Source organism: Macaca fascicularis, chromosome 6, assembly GCF_037993035.2.
Source record: "Macaca fascicularis isolate 582-1 chromosome 6, T2T-MFA8v1.1".
NCBI lineage: Eukaryota > Metazoa > Chordata > Mammalia > Primates > Cercopithecidae > Macaca > Macaca fascicularis.
In genome coordinates, this window is record NC_088380.1 from 71,772,280 (window position 1) to 71,789,132 (window position 16,853).

General features: G+C 33.7%; 1 protein-coding gene across 15 annotated transcripts in view; it reads left to right on the top strand.

The window, feature by feature from the left end:
• Positions 1-8,839, top strand: part of ERBIN (erbb2 interacting protein) — a 151,077-nt gene extending 142,238 nt beyond the window's left edge. For 11 of the 15 annotated variants that reach the window (XM_073993543.1, XM_065546336.2, XM_005557037.5 and 8 more), the window contains 4 exons: positions 3,367-3,573; positions 4,667-4,759; positions 5,231-5,305; positions 6,754-8,839. In XM_073993543.1, the coding sequence (XP_073849644.1) occupies positions 3,367-3,573; positions 4,667-4,759; positions 5,231-5,305; positions 6,754-6,861 (483 nt within the window). In that variant the 3' untranslated portion in view covers positions 6,862-8,839. The remainder of the gene's footprint in view (positions 1-3,366; positions 3,574-4,666; positions 4,760-5,230; positions 5,306-6,753) is intronic. The other 4 variants (XM_005557043.5, XM_073993548.1, XM_073993547.1 and 1 more) reach the window with 1 other exon arrangement.
• Positions 8,840-16,853: the final 8,014 nt, after the last annotated feature.

Consider the following 16,853-nt stretch of genomic DNA (forward strand, 5'->3'; position numbering starts at 1 on the left):
TATCCCAATAAAGTAAGTTTTATAAGACTATAAGTGTATTGGTTCTGCTTATTAAAATTTAGGGGAAAAAAAAATCCCATGGGGACTGTTCTATTAGAAGAACAGCCGTTATTTATTTATTTTTACCAAAAATCTTTTTATAGTGCTCAACATGAGTGTGTTTTAGTTGGTCTTAAAATTTGAGACTCTGAACTTTGATTAATAATTATATTTGTTCAAAGGTCTTAAAAGCTAGGTATTGCTGTAAGTAAAACTAAAAGGAAAATAACATGTAGAATTCATCTTCTACATGTGTGTATTGTACATAAATAGATTATATTTTCATATAAGCTTTTCATACATACAAAAACATCTTGCTATGTACCTTTGGAAGACGTGAAAGATACTAATTGATGGCAATAATGATGGCAGTGTTTGATTTGGGTCTTCATCTTTGCACTATTTGGCAATACTTTTTCCTAATCGTCTCTCAAGTGTCATCCGCTTGGTTTCACATCTTAAAGAACATTATTTGTTTACTTTTTATTTCCTTCTCATTTGAAGCATACCCAAACATCCAGTTCAGGAGATTCTTGTCAAGATGGTATATTGATTTCAGGACAGCAGAGCTACTCATCAGCCACACTTAGTCACAAAGATGTTCCTCCAGACAGCTTGATGGGTGCTTGGGAAAACAAAATGTAGTATCTGTGAGCTTTCTATATTTTGCAGCTTTTGGACTAGATATTATATTTGCTTTAGATGAAAATACTTTTTTGAGGGCTTTCCCCCCTTTATTAGTAAGGATTTTTAAAATAATCAGAAATACAAAATAGAATTTGACCCTGTCTACTATTTCTCAATTCATTCCATGAATTTTCCACCCTGGAGAAATTGTTTTATTTTTGCATTTAGATTTCTCTTATATAGTAACACCTATTTGTTTTATCATTTGAATCAGGGCCTTTTTGGTATTCCTGATAGTAAAACTATTTGGAGAATTGAAGATGAACTTGTGTTAAATTCTTCATTCTAGGATCTTTTACTATTACCAAAGTCAAATGTAATTACCTCAAATGTAATTAGAAATCATCTTGAAAGATTTTTGTATATGATAGAATAGATGATGGTTGAGTTTTTAGTACTTTTGTTGCAATTATCTACGTATGGCCAGTGCCAGACAGATAATTTTTTACTATCCTCCCTCAGCTATTTTTCCTTATTTTCTTAACTGATTCCATCCCTCTAGTATGACCAGATATAATTATGAAGCATAGTTATTTATGACATAAAACTTTTATGTTGCCCTTCAGAGTAGTAGCTACCCAGTCATCTAATACTTAAGTTCATCTAATATATAAGTTCATAAGTTTCTAACCCTCTTTTCTTTTAACTGAGCTTTGTCACCCAGTTTTTTCTCATTACATATATTTTGTGGTTTAGGGTTACTGAGTTTGTTTTAATACTTTTTAATTTCCTGAGCCATCTGCTAATTGTAGCTTAATACATTCCATGTGTATGTTTAACACTGATGTAGGCAAGACCAAATATCTGGTGTCAGGGAGTCTTAAGGTCAATAGTAATTATCACCTGGATTTTACCCAGGAGAAAGATACTGAATTTACATGTAGGAATAAATGGTATAAACGTATAGAAAATCATGGGCTATCTGCAGAATCGTATGTGAGTAATAAAGCAACAGCAGAACCAGTTAATTACTCATGGGCAAATCAGTTGCATTAAATCTATAGTGATCAAGTTTTTTTCCCTAAAAATGTTGGGCTAATATAGCACTTCATTTTCCTTCTCTCCAACCAGTATAAGATTTGTCAGTAACATCCTTGTGTCCTGTCACAGAATACCCATGTGTGTTCCCAGACTTCAGAATTTAACTGAGTTCTCAAGTACAATGCAGTTTAACAGTGAAATAGAATGCCTTTTTTAAAAAGTACAAATCTTTACCAAAGCTAAACTACTTTATATCTTTCAGCAAGGTTCACCAAGAAAAGCATGTAGTTTTGAAACTGTTGCCATATCTTTCTCCAAACTTTTCTACTTTGGGATAATTTAGGGAACTGGACCTCAACTATTTCCCTCAGAGTTTTCCCGTAATTTTCTTGTCGATGAGATTTTCTTTCTGTTACTAACCAACAAGGAAATTATAAGTTAATAGCTTAACCATATTTTTCTACACAAAAATCTTTTTATATGCAAATATTTGTAATATGACTGTAACCTCTTTTTTTTGTGTATAGAGATGGAGTCTTGCTCTGTCACCCAGGCTGGGGTGCAGGGGCATAATCATAGCTCACTGCAGCCTTAAACTACTGGGCTCAAATGATCCTCCTACTTGAGCCTCCCAAGAAGCTGGGACTACAGGTGTGCACCACCATGCCCAGCCAATTTTTTTTTTTTTTTTAAGAGATAGGGTCTTGCTGTTTTCCCAGGCTGATCTTGAACTCCTGGCCTGAAGCAGTCCTCCTGTGTAGGCCTCCCAAAGTGCTGGGATTATAGGAATGAGCTACTGCACCCCGCCTCTTACTTTTAAGATAGATTACTCATGCTAACAGAATAAGCTATTAGCCACATTTCTACAAAGGTGATTTTAAGTCAGGTTTATTCTCTAAAAATGAGAGACATTAAAACAAAGATAGTTCTCTAACAACAACAAACTAATAATTTCTATTTTTTTGTTTTTGTTTTTTTTTTTGCTTTTTGCTTTATGAATAGGGTAGAATGTCAACATTTAATTTTTGTGGCTAACAGTCTGAAATTAATATTAAGAGATTGTAAAAGTTGCTAACATACACACAAGGAATAAATCAGTTTTCTACATAGATAGCTGAATTGACTTGTTACTTCTGGGAAAGAAGGAATAAAAGTAGAAAAATATATTTAAATTTGGAAAGAATTTTACCACAAAATTAGTTTTTTTCTGAAGAAAAACATCAGCAAATGTACCTTTTGTGTATGTGTGTTTGATTTAGTATGGGAAAAGATACGCATCTCGTAGACGCTTAAATTTTAAAATTTTGGTATACTATGTGCCATTTTAACATTTGGTTACTATAATATAGATACATCTAAGAAAATACAAATATAGCTCCCAAAAAAGCAAGTAATTTAAAATATAGATATGATGTACTTCCATTTGAAAGCTTAAAAAAGTGAATGTAACAAGCACTTGGGAAACTTTAGAATTAAGACATTAATAGCTTATTTCTTTTAAGGTTTAAAATTAATAGAAAAATAGTAAGTGGCATGGTATTGTTTGACTTAATTGGAATGTGAAACTCTAGTGCTTTTGTAATGCTCCAAGAAGAAATCCAAATATTTGAAATAAGACATTATTATTGGTCATTTTAAGATACTTCATGTTTTTCTTAGATGCCTTTGAGTAATGGACAGATGGGCCAGCCTCTCAGGCCTCAGGCAAATTATAGTCAAATACATCACCCCCCTCAGGCATCTGTGGCAAGGCATCCCTCTAGAGAACAACTAATTGATTACTTGATGCTGAAAGTGGCCCACCAGCCTCCATATACACAGCCCCATTGTTCTCCTAGACAAGGCCATGAACTGGCAAAACAAGAGGTAAGAATAATCAAGACTATTTGAAATATGGGACTAAGCTTTTTATGTATTTTTATAGGTTACTTAATTATTAGCAGTAAATCCATATAGAATGTTAACATAGTTGTTACCATTTAAAGTTTTATTTTTATGTTATGTTTATAAGGTATTAAACTTGGTGATTTTTATTTGACTTTGTGATCATACAACATAGGATTTAGTATTTGGGGCATGATTTATTTATTCTGGTACAGTTGCTTTTCCACAACTGGTTGATACTCCAGTAGTCAGACATTCCTTAAGAATATAAATAGGAGACCATTAAGCTGAAATTGTTCTGTGACACTTAAAATCTTAACTCCTTAGATTTTGAAATTTGACTACAGACTTCAAACTACTTTTGAGTATTTAATCTTAAAAATTACTTAAAAAGTCAGCAAGCTACACATTTCTTATGTCTTGATAGTTATTAATAAAATGATCAATAATATTAGAAAGGTAGAGAACAAATGCTTTATTCATTTTGGTTGTGTCTCTGGTGAAAGGGAGTGTTTTATAACACAAGTTTTAATTCTTGCATCTTTTTCTATAGCTTGGTTATAAAAACTATCAATGGGTCATATTTTAAAATCCTACCTCTTTTGAAGCCTTTAAACAGATTCAGTAAATGAAGAGTTAGTATCACAAAACCACCAGTGGATCATTTAGATATCTTACGAAACAAGCCACTAAACAGAGATACTGTGTAATTTAGATGTCCCACAAGTGGAAACTGATAATAATATACATGTTTTGTGTTTATATACTATGGCATTAAAATCTATGATGTCTAAAAAGTAAAACAGGGTCAATTTTAATTGATTCCTATCCTTATAAGACAAGCAATAAAATTAGGAGCTATGCTTTATATAATCTCAGCTCTGCCTTTAACTCACTAACTCATTAACATAATATTCTATGTTGTATTTCACTTCATCTGACCAAATGTTTATTTTTGATGAATTCTTATGTTTATGTTTGCTTGGACTTAACCCATCAGTATTTAAATATAGATGTTGTGGCATTATAACTTTTTCTGAAATAGTAAGTTTCCTTTATTTTCATATTAACTCAGATTCGAGTGAGGGTTGAAAAGGATCCAGAACTTGGATTTAGCATATCAGGTGGTGTCGGGGGTAGAGGAAACCCATTCAGACCTGATGATGATGTAAGTTTTCTTTGTATATTCTTGAAACACCTATAAAGTTTTATTTGCTGATTCAATACTTATATGTAAGTGAAAATCTAGTAGATGTTTATGTAAATCTAGGTAGACATCACCTTGATTCCCCACTCTATTGCTTACCTTTTTGTTTTGTAATTTGATCAGTTCAAGTTAAAACAATTTAACCAAAAACTATGAATGTTTGTGATATTATCAAGTGATCTTTAATTTTCTTATTGCTTTTTCACACATCTATAAAAGCAATTTTATTACTCTCAAGAGAAATCACTGAAGTCAGAATTACTAGAGGTAAAAATAGCTAGTTTGTTACAGTATTACTCAGAGAAGTCAGGGAGAAAACTTGTACCGTGATTGAAATATTTGCATGGTGTGGAGGAGAAGTTGCTCCTTGGTACTCTGTTATTTATACATACTGTTTTTAGTTAAATAAACAATTTTTTTTTGTTATTAAAGGGTATATTTGTAACAAGGGTACAGCCTGAAGGACCAGCATCAAAATTACTGCAGCCAGGTGATAAAATTATTCAGGTAATTAAAATAAATCTTTGTTTTTCATTTTATAACACTCTAATGTTTTCATAGTTTAAAATGTTTTCACTTCAACTTTGAAAATCGTGGGAGGCTGAGGCAGGAGAATGGCATGAACCCGGGAGGCGGAGCTTGCAGTGACCTGAGATCACGCCACTCTACTCCAACCTGGGCGACAGAGCGAGACTCAGTCTCAAAAAAAAAAAGTTTGATACATCATAGGATTTTGTTTAAGCTCAGGAATGTTAATTTTTACTAATTTGAGGGGGATTAGAGTACTACTTCTTGGATGTGGGCTATTGGCCTTTCAGAAATGGAGAAGAAAATTTTTAAATCTGAGAAACTCATTTTTTCCTGTCCCTTCCTTTTCTTTGTTCTTTCAGCTACTCATTTTACGTAAACACTTGCAGTCTTAGAAGAAGACAAGCCTAGGACACAAGTCTAGCTCTCATTTTCTACCCCTACCATCACTGTTCTTAGTTGAGAACTAAAGAACTAAAAAATAACCCTCAAACCAAGAAAAAAAAAAAGAGAGAGACATTAATATCTAGTAGCTGAAAGTACAGATTCTGAAAACCAGACTTCCCGAGTTTAAATTCTGGTTCCAACACTTTTTAAAAATAAAATTAATTAAAAAAAAAAATTTAAATAATTTCAAGCTTAGAGAAAAGCCACAAAAATAGTACAATAAACACCAATATTACATCATTTGGTCACCAGTTGTTCATAATTTGCTACATTGTCTTTAGCGTTTATTCTCCTCTTTCTTCTGCTTTTCTCCCTCCGTCTATACACACACACACACACACACAGAGAGAGAGTCACACTCACTCATACACTCATACAGTTATACGCGTTTATTTTCCTGAACCATTTGGGAATCTGTAGTTTCAATTTGTGACCGAGCAAGTTACTTTACCTCTCCATGCCTGGGCTTTCTCTTCTCTAAAATAAGATGGTGAAAGAATCTTTTTTGAGCATTATGAGACTCAAAGGATCTAATTCATATTACACACTTAGAATTGTGTATTTGGTACACAGTAGAACCTCAGTAAATATTAACCTTAATTGTAAGAAATATGGTGGTCTTGATGTGATGGCTTCAAGACAATCGGAAGGCTAGCCCTTGCCCCTTGCTGTGCTACAGTTTGGTCACCTCAGACGCACATTAGCATTATACAGCACCATGTCTGACATTATTTCTTAGTGATTCCTAACATTGAACTGCTACATGAGAATTGTCTGAAAAGTTGGACAAAACACACATTTCTAGACCCCATCTTCAGAGACTTTATTCCTTGGTTTGGGTAGGGCCTGTGAATCTACATGTTATTCTAAGTTGCCAAAGTGATTCTTATTTTCTTACAGGTTTGTGAACTACTTGGCAGAAATGCAAATAAATTACTATAAAATGTTTTTCCTAAAAGCATTTTTCCTCTTTCTTCCAGGCTAATGGCTACAGTTTTATAAATATTGAACATGGACAAGCAGTGTCCTTGCTAAAAACTTTCCAGAATACAGTTGAACTCATCATTGTACGAGAAGTTTCCTCATAAGCACTGTGGACAAAAAAAGGGGGGAAGACAGCAAGATTTATTGGAAGATACTTGCAGGGGAAATTAATATTTTGACTATTTTTATATATAAAGAAGAACTCAAAAAATTATGTTCAAATTTGTACATTAATGAAGTAATGGAACTTGTGGTTAGAGGGAAAGAACCACTGTACAGAATATAAAGGAGACTGTTGAATTCATACCATATAAAACTTGTTAGGTTTTTAAACATAGCAATCAAGGCTACAAAAACAAACCTGTGTTGTTTTTGTATAGATTGTAGGTTTATTTTTGGATTTCATATACATGACTGAACTGTGTGCAAGGCAATAGTTAGCCTTGATTTTAGCCCAGAGACAGATGGCAGAGCTATCTCTCTCATAGCTTTTATGCCCTTATTTTTATTCAACTGGTATTAATGTTTTTCTCCTGAAACTACTTTTTTTTGATGTGGGTAAGAGATTTGAAGTGTTGGCTTTTGCTATGTGCATATTGAATTGAAGAGTGAGTAGGTGAAGGTGGTGCTGGTGGGTTCACTTTCCAAGGCCAGATTAAAACAGTTATTTTCTATAAAAATCTGGAAGCAAAGAATGGGGATGGGGGGTACTATGTGGTAGTATGTTTTTATTAAGAGAATAATGCAATAAAATAGGTAATGTCTTTTTTATAAAGCAAAAAAGACAATAATTGCATTTTATGAGCTCGGCAGGATCTGTTCTTGTCATAGCCATTGACTATACATTTCCTACTGGTGATTCAGTTTTTAATTTTTTAGTCACAGGAAATTTTTAACTCTACTGTGGTTGCATGTCCATGCATTCTCTGTGTTATGGAAATCCCGATTTTTTTTTTTTTTTTTGCAAATGGTGGTACTTGCAATCTGTTTTATAATTAGCGCTCCATTTAAATCTAATTTATAATTTTTATTTTAAGCAGCAAATGAAACAAAAATGGCCAGTTTTAAGATTGTGTTGCCTGTAACACAAAATGTAAGAAGGTTTAGGAAAGCCTCTTGATTTTTGTTTGGCCTTGCATTGCCTTGGTAAAGTAAAAGGAAACAGTACGCATGGAGCTAGGAAACCAAAGCAAGTTTGTGAAACTGGCACAGTGATGGAGAATTGCTGTGGAGAGTTGTAGAGCAAAGGGATGGGTCCTTGAGGCCTGCCATTGTGTAAAGGTGTTCAAATAAAGGGCTGTTTCTACAGGTTAACATTAAATGTGAACTCAACACTTCAGAGTCTTTAAAGGGTTTCTATGTGTATCAATGTAATAGTGTTTTACCACCAACTGCCTTTCTTTGTTCCTAGTTACTGTAACAAATATGTGATGATAGAGATTTATTAATTTTGTTTATCCAGACTATTAATTTTATTTGTTTTTGTTGTATGTAATCAAATAAAATTTGAGTAACAAGTAATGGTAAGGATTAATGCATGGTTATTTGGACCAGAAAAAAGTGCCATAGAAGACCAATAACTGTTTAGTTGAGGCTAGTCTGGAACTTTTCATTAGAGCAATATTTGGTTATTGCACTTCATTTTTATTTACTAAGAAATGCAATTTGGGAATTTTTAATCTGTTATGCTTTGTTTATCAACCTTGATTTTAATTAAGACTTTTATAAGACTAGCTTAAAACACCAAGCCACATTATATTTGCAAAAGTGAGTTGCACTCACTTTCCATTCTTGCTAGTCAAAGTAGGCAGCACTTTTAAAAATATGTGAACTCAAATATTGCACTTCTTTCAAGATGTTATCAATTGGTTATTGTACTGTATAGTTTTAATAATTTTGATTGAAACCCTTTAACAACTCTTTGTAAATTTTAACTCATTTTAGTTGATTTTCAGTACTATTTACATAGGAATTGATTTTTATGGATATAGTATAAGAAATGTGCTGTATTTTGATAAAATTCACTTACTGTACGTGTGTTGTAATCTAAAAAAAAAAAAGAATGACAAACAGCTTCTTTAAGACAAGTCTCGGTGTTCCCTTTATTCTTAGTTTGTTTTTAAATATTAATTTTGGCATTCTAAAATAGTTAACATTTCTTTTATTGATTTCAGATTTTCACAGTCACATTCTACTTTTAATCAGAAATATTTAATAATTGTGAAGTTTTCAACTACTTTACCTTGAACCACATATATAGATTATAATTTTGGAAAAGGAATTAAGCCCCACAGAACAATGGATCTTTAGCAAACCTTAACTTCATTGTCTGCACATTACATTGAAGTATTATAAATGCAACAGATGTTATATGCACTGGTATTTTATTCTACTGTAGTTAATTAAAATTTTATAGTATTCTTGCAACACAAAGTTGAGTAAGAAACTTAACCAAGAGGAATTATACCAAGTTTCTTTGAAAGTATTGGAAAACTAAAATGACAAGGACTTTTAATTAGAAGTTTGCTGTAGTAATAACTTAAGTTTCAAAATTTGAATAAAAGAATAAATTTTTTGAGGAAATGGAGAAGACATTTTTAGTTTATATATTGTTGAATAAATTGTAGTTAAGGCCTATACCCATAACTAACTTTATTTTAATAAGTAGTATATAGCAATTCATCAAAACCCCAACTGTCTTTTAGTGGTTAAAATTTCTTACTCAAACCAGTAAAAAATTATGCTGATCAGAGTAATTTACACAGTATACAATAGTTGACACAATCTAAAGCTTTATGCTAATTAAGGAATCATCACTTCATCTGAATCAATGAAATTCTAAAATTCCCTACATATTTATTTTGTAAATATTCTTCTGACCTCTTTGGCCTGGATGTGAAGATGTATATATACTTAATTATTTTAAACACAAAACTTGCCATAAGCAGAACTACACTTTTAAGTATTAATTTGCTGTACTTAAAAAATCCCATTAGCAGCTATGTAATATTTTTATCAACCAATATTTATCCATTCCAAATTTTTGTATATATCTAGATGAGGTAACATATAGAGGATCGATAAACTAATGATGTTTAAACTGGTTTATTTACAAAATTCAGAGAGAAATTCTCATGAAAAATACACAATTTTTTTGAGCATTAAAAACCTGTATATCTGGGTGTGGAAGAAGTGTAGTTTATCTCAAATTATTATTATTTACTTCTAAAGGGAGCCGTTAAGATGGGAAATGTTTCTCTGATGGAGATTGACACGTGAAATCTGTTTGGAAGGGTATTTTTTTCACTCAGTCTGTTGCCTTTTTTGTTAATACAGCCTTCTGTTTTAATGTTCAGTGAATAGATTTCTTATGAAATAGACATTGAAATAAAAATTATGATTCATCAAGAGCATTAATTGATGAACAAGTGAACAAGATGCCTCTTTTAAAAAAAAAAAAAAATCTAGACAGGCAGCCAACTCAGACCTTCAGGTATTCCTTTGTTTCTAAATAAGAACCTTCAGAAAAAGTTGGCCATATTCTACCTAAAGCTGCTAATTCTTTACAGAATTCATAAGCCCAGGGGATAGTAAGTAGTCATTTAGTTTTGGAAAGTTCTTAAGAGAATGCTATCTTCTACAGTCTCATGAAGCAGTTTTTCAAGATTAGAATTTGTGGTCAGCTATAATACACAGTCCTGATATCCAACCACCTGAGAAGCTCATCCTAAGCTGAGAAAGCCTAAAATGTTAGAGAATGTTTAGAGAAAACACCTGAAATTTTTTTTTAAGAGAACAACCTAGGTTTTATTGTAGAGAACAATCAAAATACTCCTGAACGTTTCTATAGAATCTTTAGGAAAGAGGCTGACAAAAAGAATCTTCTGTTACAACTTTCTTTTCTAATGTAACAACCAGGGACAATGGTGATCTGCCATGCGTCTGCCCATCTAGCTTCTCAATCGGCCCACAATTTTATTTCAGGATAAAATTTGAGAAACATATCACTGGGGAAGGAAGAAACCTAAGCTATAAAATTATGCTTTTCCCCTCAAGGGATTCAATAAAGCTTATTTTTCAGAAAACAAACCTATAAATACTGACTTTCCTTAAACCTAATCAAATTAATTGTGTTCCTCCAAGATATAGCTTTAGAAGGATCTTTCAGTTGCTCTTTCAAACTTTTCCTTGTCAGAAAAGAAAAACTAACACAAATTGTTAAAAAATTAAAGCATGAGCAGAGAGCATGGATTTTAGGATGGATGATTTTAAGTTTCCTCATCTTCATGAAAGGAAGAACCTAATACACTGAGAACTAATGCCTGTCCAGAATGCATACTAAACATCTCATATTTGGATCATCCCTCACTGCAGCATCCCTCAAAGGAACATTCATTCTCCCAAGAACAGGAGGAATTGTTCGCAGATAAATTATTCAAAGTAGCAAAATGGAGCATGCTTCAATCTCATCCTGTCCACATACCTACAAGGGACAGCAAAGATTAATACTATGATAGGCAAAAGTGTTATGTAATAATCTTGCCAGTTTTGTAAAGAAGGGAGTACACTGGATCCATAATTTTTTGAGAAATTATTTGAAGGGCTAGAGCCAGAGAATTCTACCATGAGATGTGGATTTTGCTTCAGATGCCTCAGAAGACAATATAAAGGACCAAGAATGGTGGTGATAGTGCATCATAAGTAATTGGTTTAGTTCAACCACCTTTTATATGCCAAGCTGTGTGCAGAAAGGATATCTGGTTCAAAGCAGGAGCAAAGAGTGTGGGTACTTAGATTAAGAAGGAAAACCAGTATAGCCCTATTGAGCTAGCATGATCTGACCATTGGCATGTTCTTCCTTTTGCCCACCATTAGTGCAGATAGTAACACCATGAGAGTCAACAAACATAAGTACCAATGTCTAAAGAAATCAATATGTAAAATGATATCTTCTGAGGTATAAAGGATATTGAGTTTAGAAAACAAGCTGTTAATGAAAGGATTTAGATGTTTATAATGTAAAATAGAACCGTCAAAAGTAAATTCAACAGTTGGGCTGGAGAGTAGAAAGGAGACATCTATAGAGCAAATTAAAAAGCTCTTTAGGTTTAGATTGCATAGAAAGTAATGCAAATGAACTAAGAAATAATGTGAAAAGAGACATGGAAGAGGAGTCCTCATGTTCCAACATGAATCCTTCTTCAAAGGAAACAATGAAGGGGAAAAAATAAGCTTTCCTAGAGCTGAATGAAGCACAGCATAGGTTCTCAGACTGAATGAGTCCAGTTAGTACCAAGCAAAACTATAAACATACACTTCTAGATACATCTTCATGAAATTTTAGAGTAGGTGTAAAGAACATCATTGGCAAGGCATGGTGGCTCACACCTGTAATCCCACATTTTGGGAGGCCAAAGTGGGCTGATCTCTTGAGTCCAGGAGTTAAAGCCCAGCCTGGGCAACAGGGTGAAACTCTGTTTCTAGAAAAAATACAAAAATCAGCTAGGTGTGGTGATGCGCATCTGTAGTCCCAGCTACTTGGGAGGGTAAGATGGGAGGATCACTTGGGCCAGGAGACAGAGGTTGCAGTGAGCCGACAATTGTGCCACTACAGTCCAGCCTAGGCAACAAAGTGAGGCTCTGCCTCAAAAAAATTTAAAAAAGAAAAAACATCTCTTTAAAAGGTTCCAAAATGTAAAGGAAATGATTACAAAGTGAACAGGATGAGATTGACATTGGAATTTTCACCAGTGATTTGGTTACAAGAAGACAGTAAAGCAATACATCCAAAATTTAAAAGTTATTCAAGTTGGAGGGCAAAATAATGATATTTTCAGAAATTCAGGGGCTCAAAATTTACCTCCCTATAAGAAGTACCAGGGAATACTCCAATGAAATGAAAAATCTTAAAAGTAGATTTGGGATCTAAGAAATAATACTGACCAAAACCACATGTCATGGAACAGAAATAAGTGCAATTAGAAGTGATAGTAAAATAAGAATGGAAGTAAAATACTAGATGGTTTCTACAGGTGAGACAAGAATCCAACTTAAAAATTTATTTTTATAGTATCACTGTATTGCCCAGGTTGGTTTCGAACTCCTAGCCTCAAACAATCCTCTCACTTTTCTCCCAACGTGCTGAGATTACAGATGTGAGCCACTATGCCCAGTCAAACAAATGAATTTCTTTTTTTTTTTTTTGAGACAGAGTTTTGTTCTCGTTGCCCAGGCTGAAGTGCAATGGTGCGATCTTGGTTCAATGCAACCTCCACCTCCACGGTTCAAGCAATTCTCCTACTTTAGCCTCCTGAGTAGATGGGATTACAGGCATGCATTATTTTGTTATTTTTAGTAGAGACAGGATTTCTCCATATTGGTCAGGCTGGTCTTCAACTCCCGACCTCAGGTGATCTGCCTGCCTTGGCCCCCCAAAGTGTTGGGATTACAGGCGTGAGCCGCTGCACTCGGCCATAAATAACTTTTTCTAAAAGAAACTACAGATTGGTTAATTTTAAGTGCGTATAGAAAAATCTAAGTTGGAATTCTTGGGTGAATAATAACTACAGAAACAATAAATATTTAGTGTTATGTTTGTTTTGTTTATATAAATACATACAGTTTGACTCTATTGCATCTTACCTATTTTTCTAGTGATGGACACCTGTGATACTGCTAATTTCTCCACTTCACCGCTGCCATAAACAATGTAGTGGTGAGTATCCTAATTCATGTCATGTTATGGACCTGTGCAAAAATTTCTCTAGCATATACACCTAGGAATATAGTTGCTAAGTCACAGGGCTATTTAATTTCGGTAAATTCTGCTAAATTACATTCATAAAAATCTGTACTAGTTTATATTCTCGCTAGCTAGATGTGAAGATTCTCATTTCCTCACATATTTGCAAACAATGTTATGTGACTTTCTAACTTTGGCATATTTGGTGGATGTAACATTTTATTTTGGTATTGTTTTGAATTCAATTTTTCTGATTACTGGGGTGTTTGACAACTACCCAGCTATTAAGGTTTAACATTCTGTAAATTTCCTATTCTTTTTGCCCATTCATCTCCTTTTTTCCCCATTTTCTGTAAAGACTAATTGGTAGCAGTTTTTTGTGTTTTTTTTTGTTTGTTTGTTTGTTTGTTTTTGTCTATTTTCTTTTCTTTCTTTCCTTCCTTTTTTTGTTTTGAGATGGAGTCTCATTCTGTCACCCAGGCTGGAGTACAGTGGTGCGATCTTAGATCACTGCGACCTCCACCTCTCGGGTTCAAGCAATTCTCCTGCCTCAACCTCCCAACTAGCTAGGCTTACAGGCACTCACCACCACTCCCAACTAATTTTTGTATTTTTAGTAGAGATGGGGTTTCACCATGTTGGCCAGGCTGGTCTTGAACTCCTGACCTCAGGTGATCCACCTGCCTTGGCCTTCCAAAGTGCTGGGAGTACAGGCATGAGCCACCACGCCTGGACAGTTTATTGTCTATTTCAGTTATTACACTCGTCATTTGAAACATTCCAAATATCTTCTCCCAGTCCATGGCCTGTTTCTCTTTGTTTATGGTATCTCGTTTGTTTGTTTAAAAAAAAAAAAGATTAACATGGATAAGGACAGATCCATCATTTACGCTTCATCGTTCTTAAGAAAGTTTTCTTCCTTCCTGAGTCACAAAGGTTTTCTCCCACATTTACTTCTATTAATTACTTAGATTTACTTAACATTTAGATCTTTCATCTTGAGTCTACCACTAAATATGATGTAAGGTAGTGATCCAGCTCCAAGTTTTCTCTTCTGATGGCTACTTTTTCCTATTAATCTGATGCAAACTTTACTGTATATCAATACAGTTGCATACCTATGTATACCGCAGGACTGTTTCTGAGCTCCCCATTATGTTCTTTGGTCTATTTTTCTGTCCATGCCTCTGTGTTGTATTTTCTTTTTCAGCAAAGTTTTAAGTTTTATAATGACCAGTCATCATCTACATTCTTCTATTAACATTTTTCTATATTTTCTTTTATGTACCATGTTATTTTTATAACTAAAACTTTGTATCTATCTTAATATCTTATTAGCAGTGATTCTCAATCTTCAGTATATATCAGAGTCAATTAGAGGGCGTATGGGGCCCCACCCACATGGCTTTTAATTAAGTCTGAGTTGGAACCCAAGAATTTACATGTCTAGCAAGTTCTCAGGTAATGCTGATGCTTATGGTTTGAGGATAACAGAGAATCACCATCTGATAGGATGAGTCTTCCTTCTTTGCTCCTGCTTTTTCCATATATATTTCAGAGTAAGTTTTTTTGGCATTTATTTCCTGGCCATGATGGATTTACCCTAACTCCCGAAATGAATAAAAGCACACAAAATATTTGAAGCAATGATTTTCAAAATACTGGACATCAAGAAATGAAGGACCATGGCCCCTGAAGGATGGAGAAAAAAAAAGGTGAGCACTATGATTATCCCCAGATTACTACCTTGGTAGAATTTCCAGGCCATGGAGCAGGAAGGCAAAACCCCACAGAGCCTGGCACACTCCTTATGTTGAGGAAGTGGAGCTAAGAGTTCAGAGAAACCAACAAAGGTACAGTTCACAAGGCAGAATAATGGAGAGAACAGGGCTGCACACAGAGAACCCCAAAGAACTGCATAGAGTTGCCTTTGTAAATTCACCCAAGTACTGCAGCACATGTGTGTGAGAAAAGTGCCCAAGACTGGGGAAAGAACTACCTGAAAGGATTAGAAGTTAACAGTAACCTGCACTTGCAGTTAACAGTGCCCTGTACCCACACACAATGGGTAATAATACCTCTTCCTATCTGCAAGATTGGAAAACCTCATGATTCACAAGATAGGGTAGGGTATACAAAATGACCCCGCATCAGTGGTGGGGAATAAATTAACCCTAGATAAATAACCCACCTAATACATCTTAAAAGCAAGACCTGGAAGGATTATACTGTTTCCTTGTAATATAACTGTAAACCAGAATGAATCTCAAGAAACTCATAGGCATACAATAATACCCAGCACCCACAACATAAAATTCACTGTATCTGTCATCCAACAAAAAATTACCAAATATGCAAAGAAGCAGAAAAATATGACCCATAATGAGATAAATAAATCAAAACTGACCTCAAAGCTGACACATATGTTAGAATTCATATAATGGCAATATGGTTATAACTATATTCCAGATAATCATAAAGTTAAGAGACATAAAAGATGTTTAAATGCAAATTAAATTTTTAGAAATGAAAACTACACTTGTAGAAGTGAATTCTAGACTAGAAATGTGTGAGGTATGTAATACGATGAATAAGATTAACAGCAGATCACACACTGGAGAACAAAATATTACTAAATTTGAAGACAAAATAGTAGGAACTCCAAAATGAAGCTCAGATTTTTAGAGAATTTAAAAAATGAACAATAACTATAAATTATGGGTGAATTTCACTAATATATGTGTAATTACACTTTCTGAAGGAGAGAAGAGGGGTCAGAAAGAAAAATAATAACTGATTATTTTCCAAATTTGATAAAAATTAAAAATGCAAAGGCCCAACAAACTCAACAAACTCTAAGCACAAGAAACATGTAGGAAACTATACCAAAGAATATTATAATCAAATTACTCAAAACCAGTGATAAGCTGAAAACCTTAAAAGTAGCCAGAGGAAAAAGGACATGCACAGAAGAATAAAGACAAAGATAATGGCACACTTTTTGCCTAAAAGAATGCAAGTGAGAAGACAATAGATTAACACCCTTAAACTAATGAAAGATGAAAACTGTCAACCTAGAATTCTGTATGTACCAAATACTATCTTTGAAAAAATAAAGAGAAAAAAAATTATGACATATAAAAACTTGAAGAATTTATCACCATCAAGCCCACACTATGAGAAATATTAAAGGAAGTACTTCACGCAGAAAGAAAATGATATTAGATTGAACTCTGGACTTACACAAAGTAATGAAGAGCACCAGAATTGGTAATTACATGGGTAAACATTTAAAAATGTTTTTATTATTTAAATGTCTTCAATATATTACAAAGGTAATAGCAGATTTCTTGT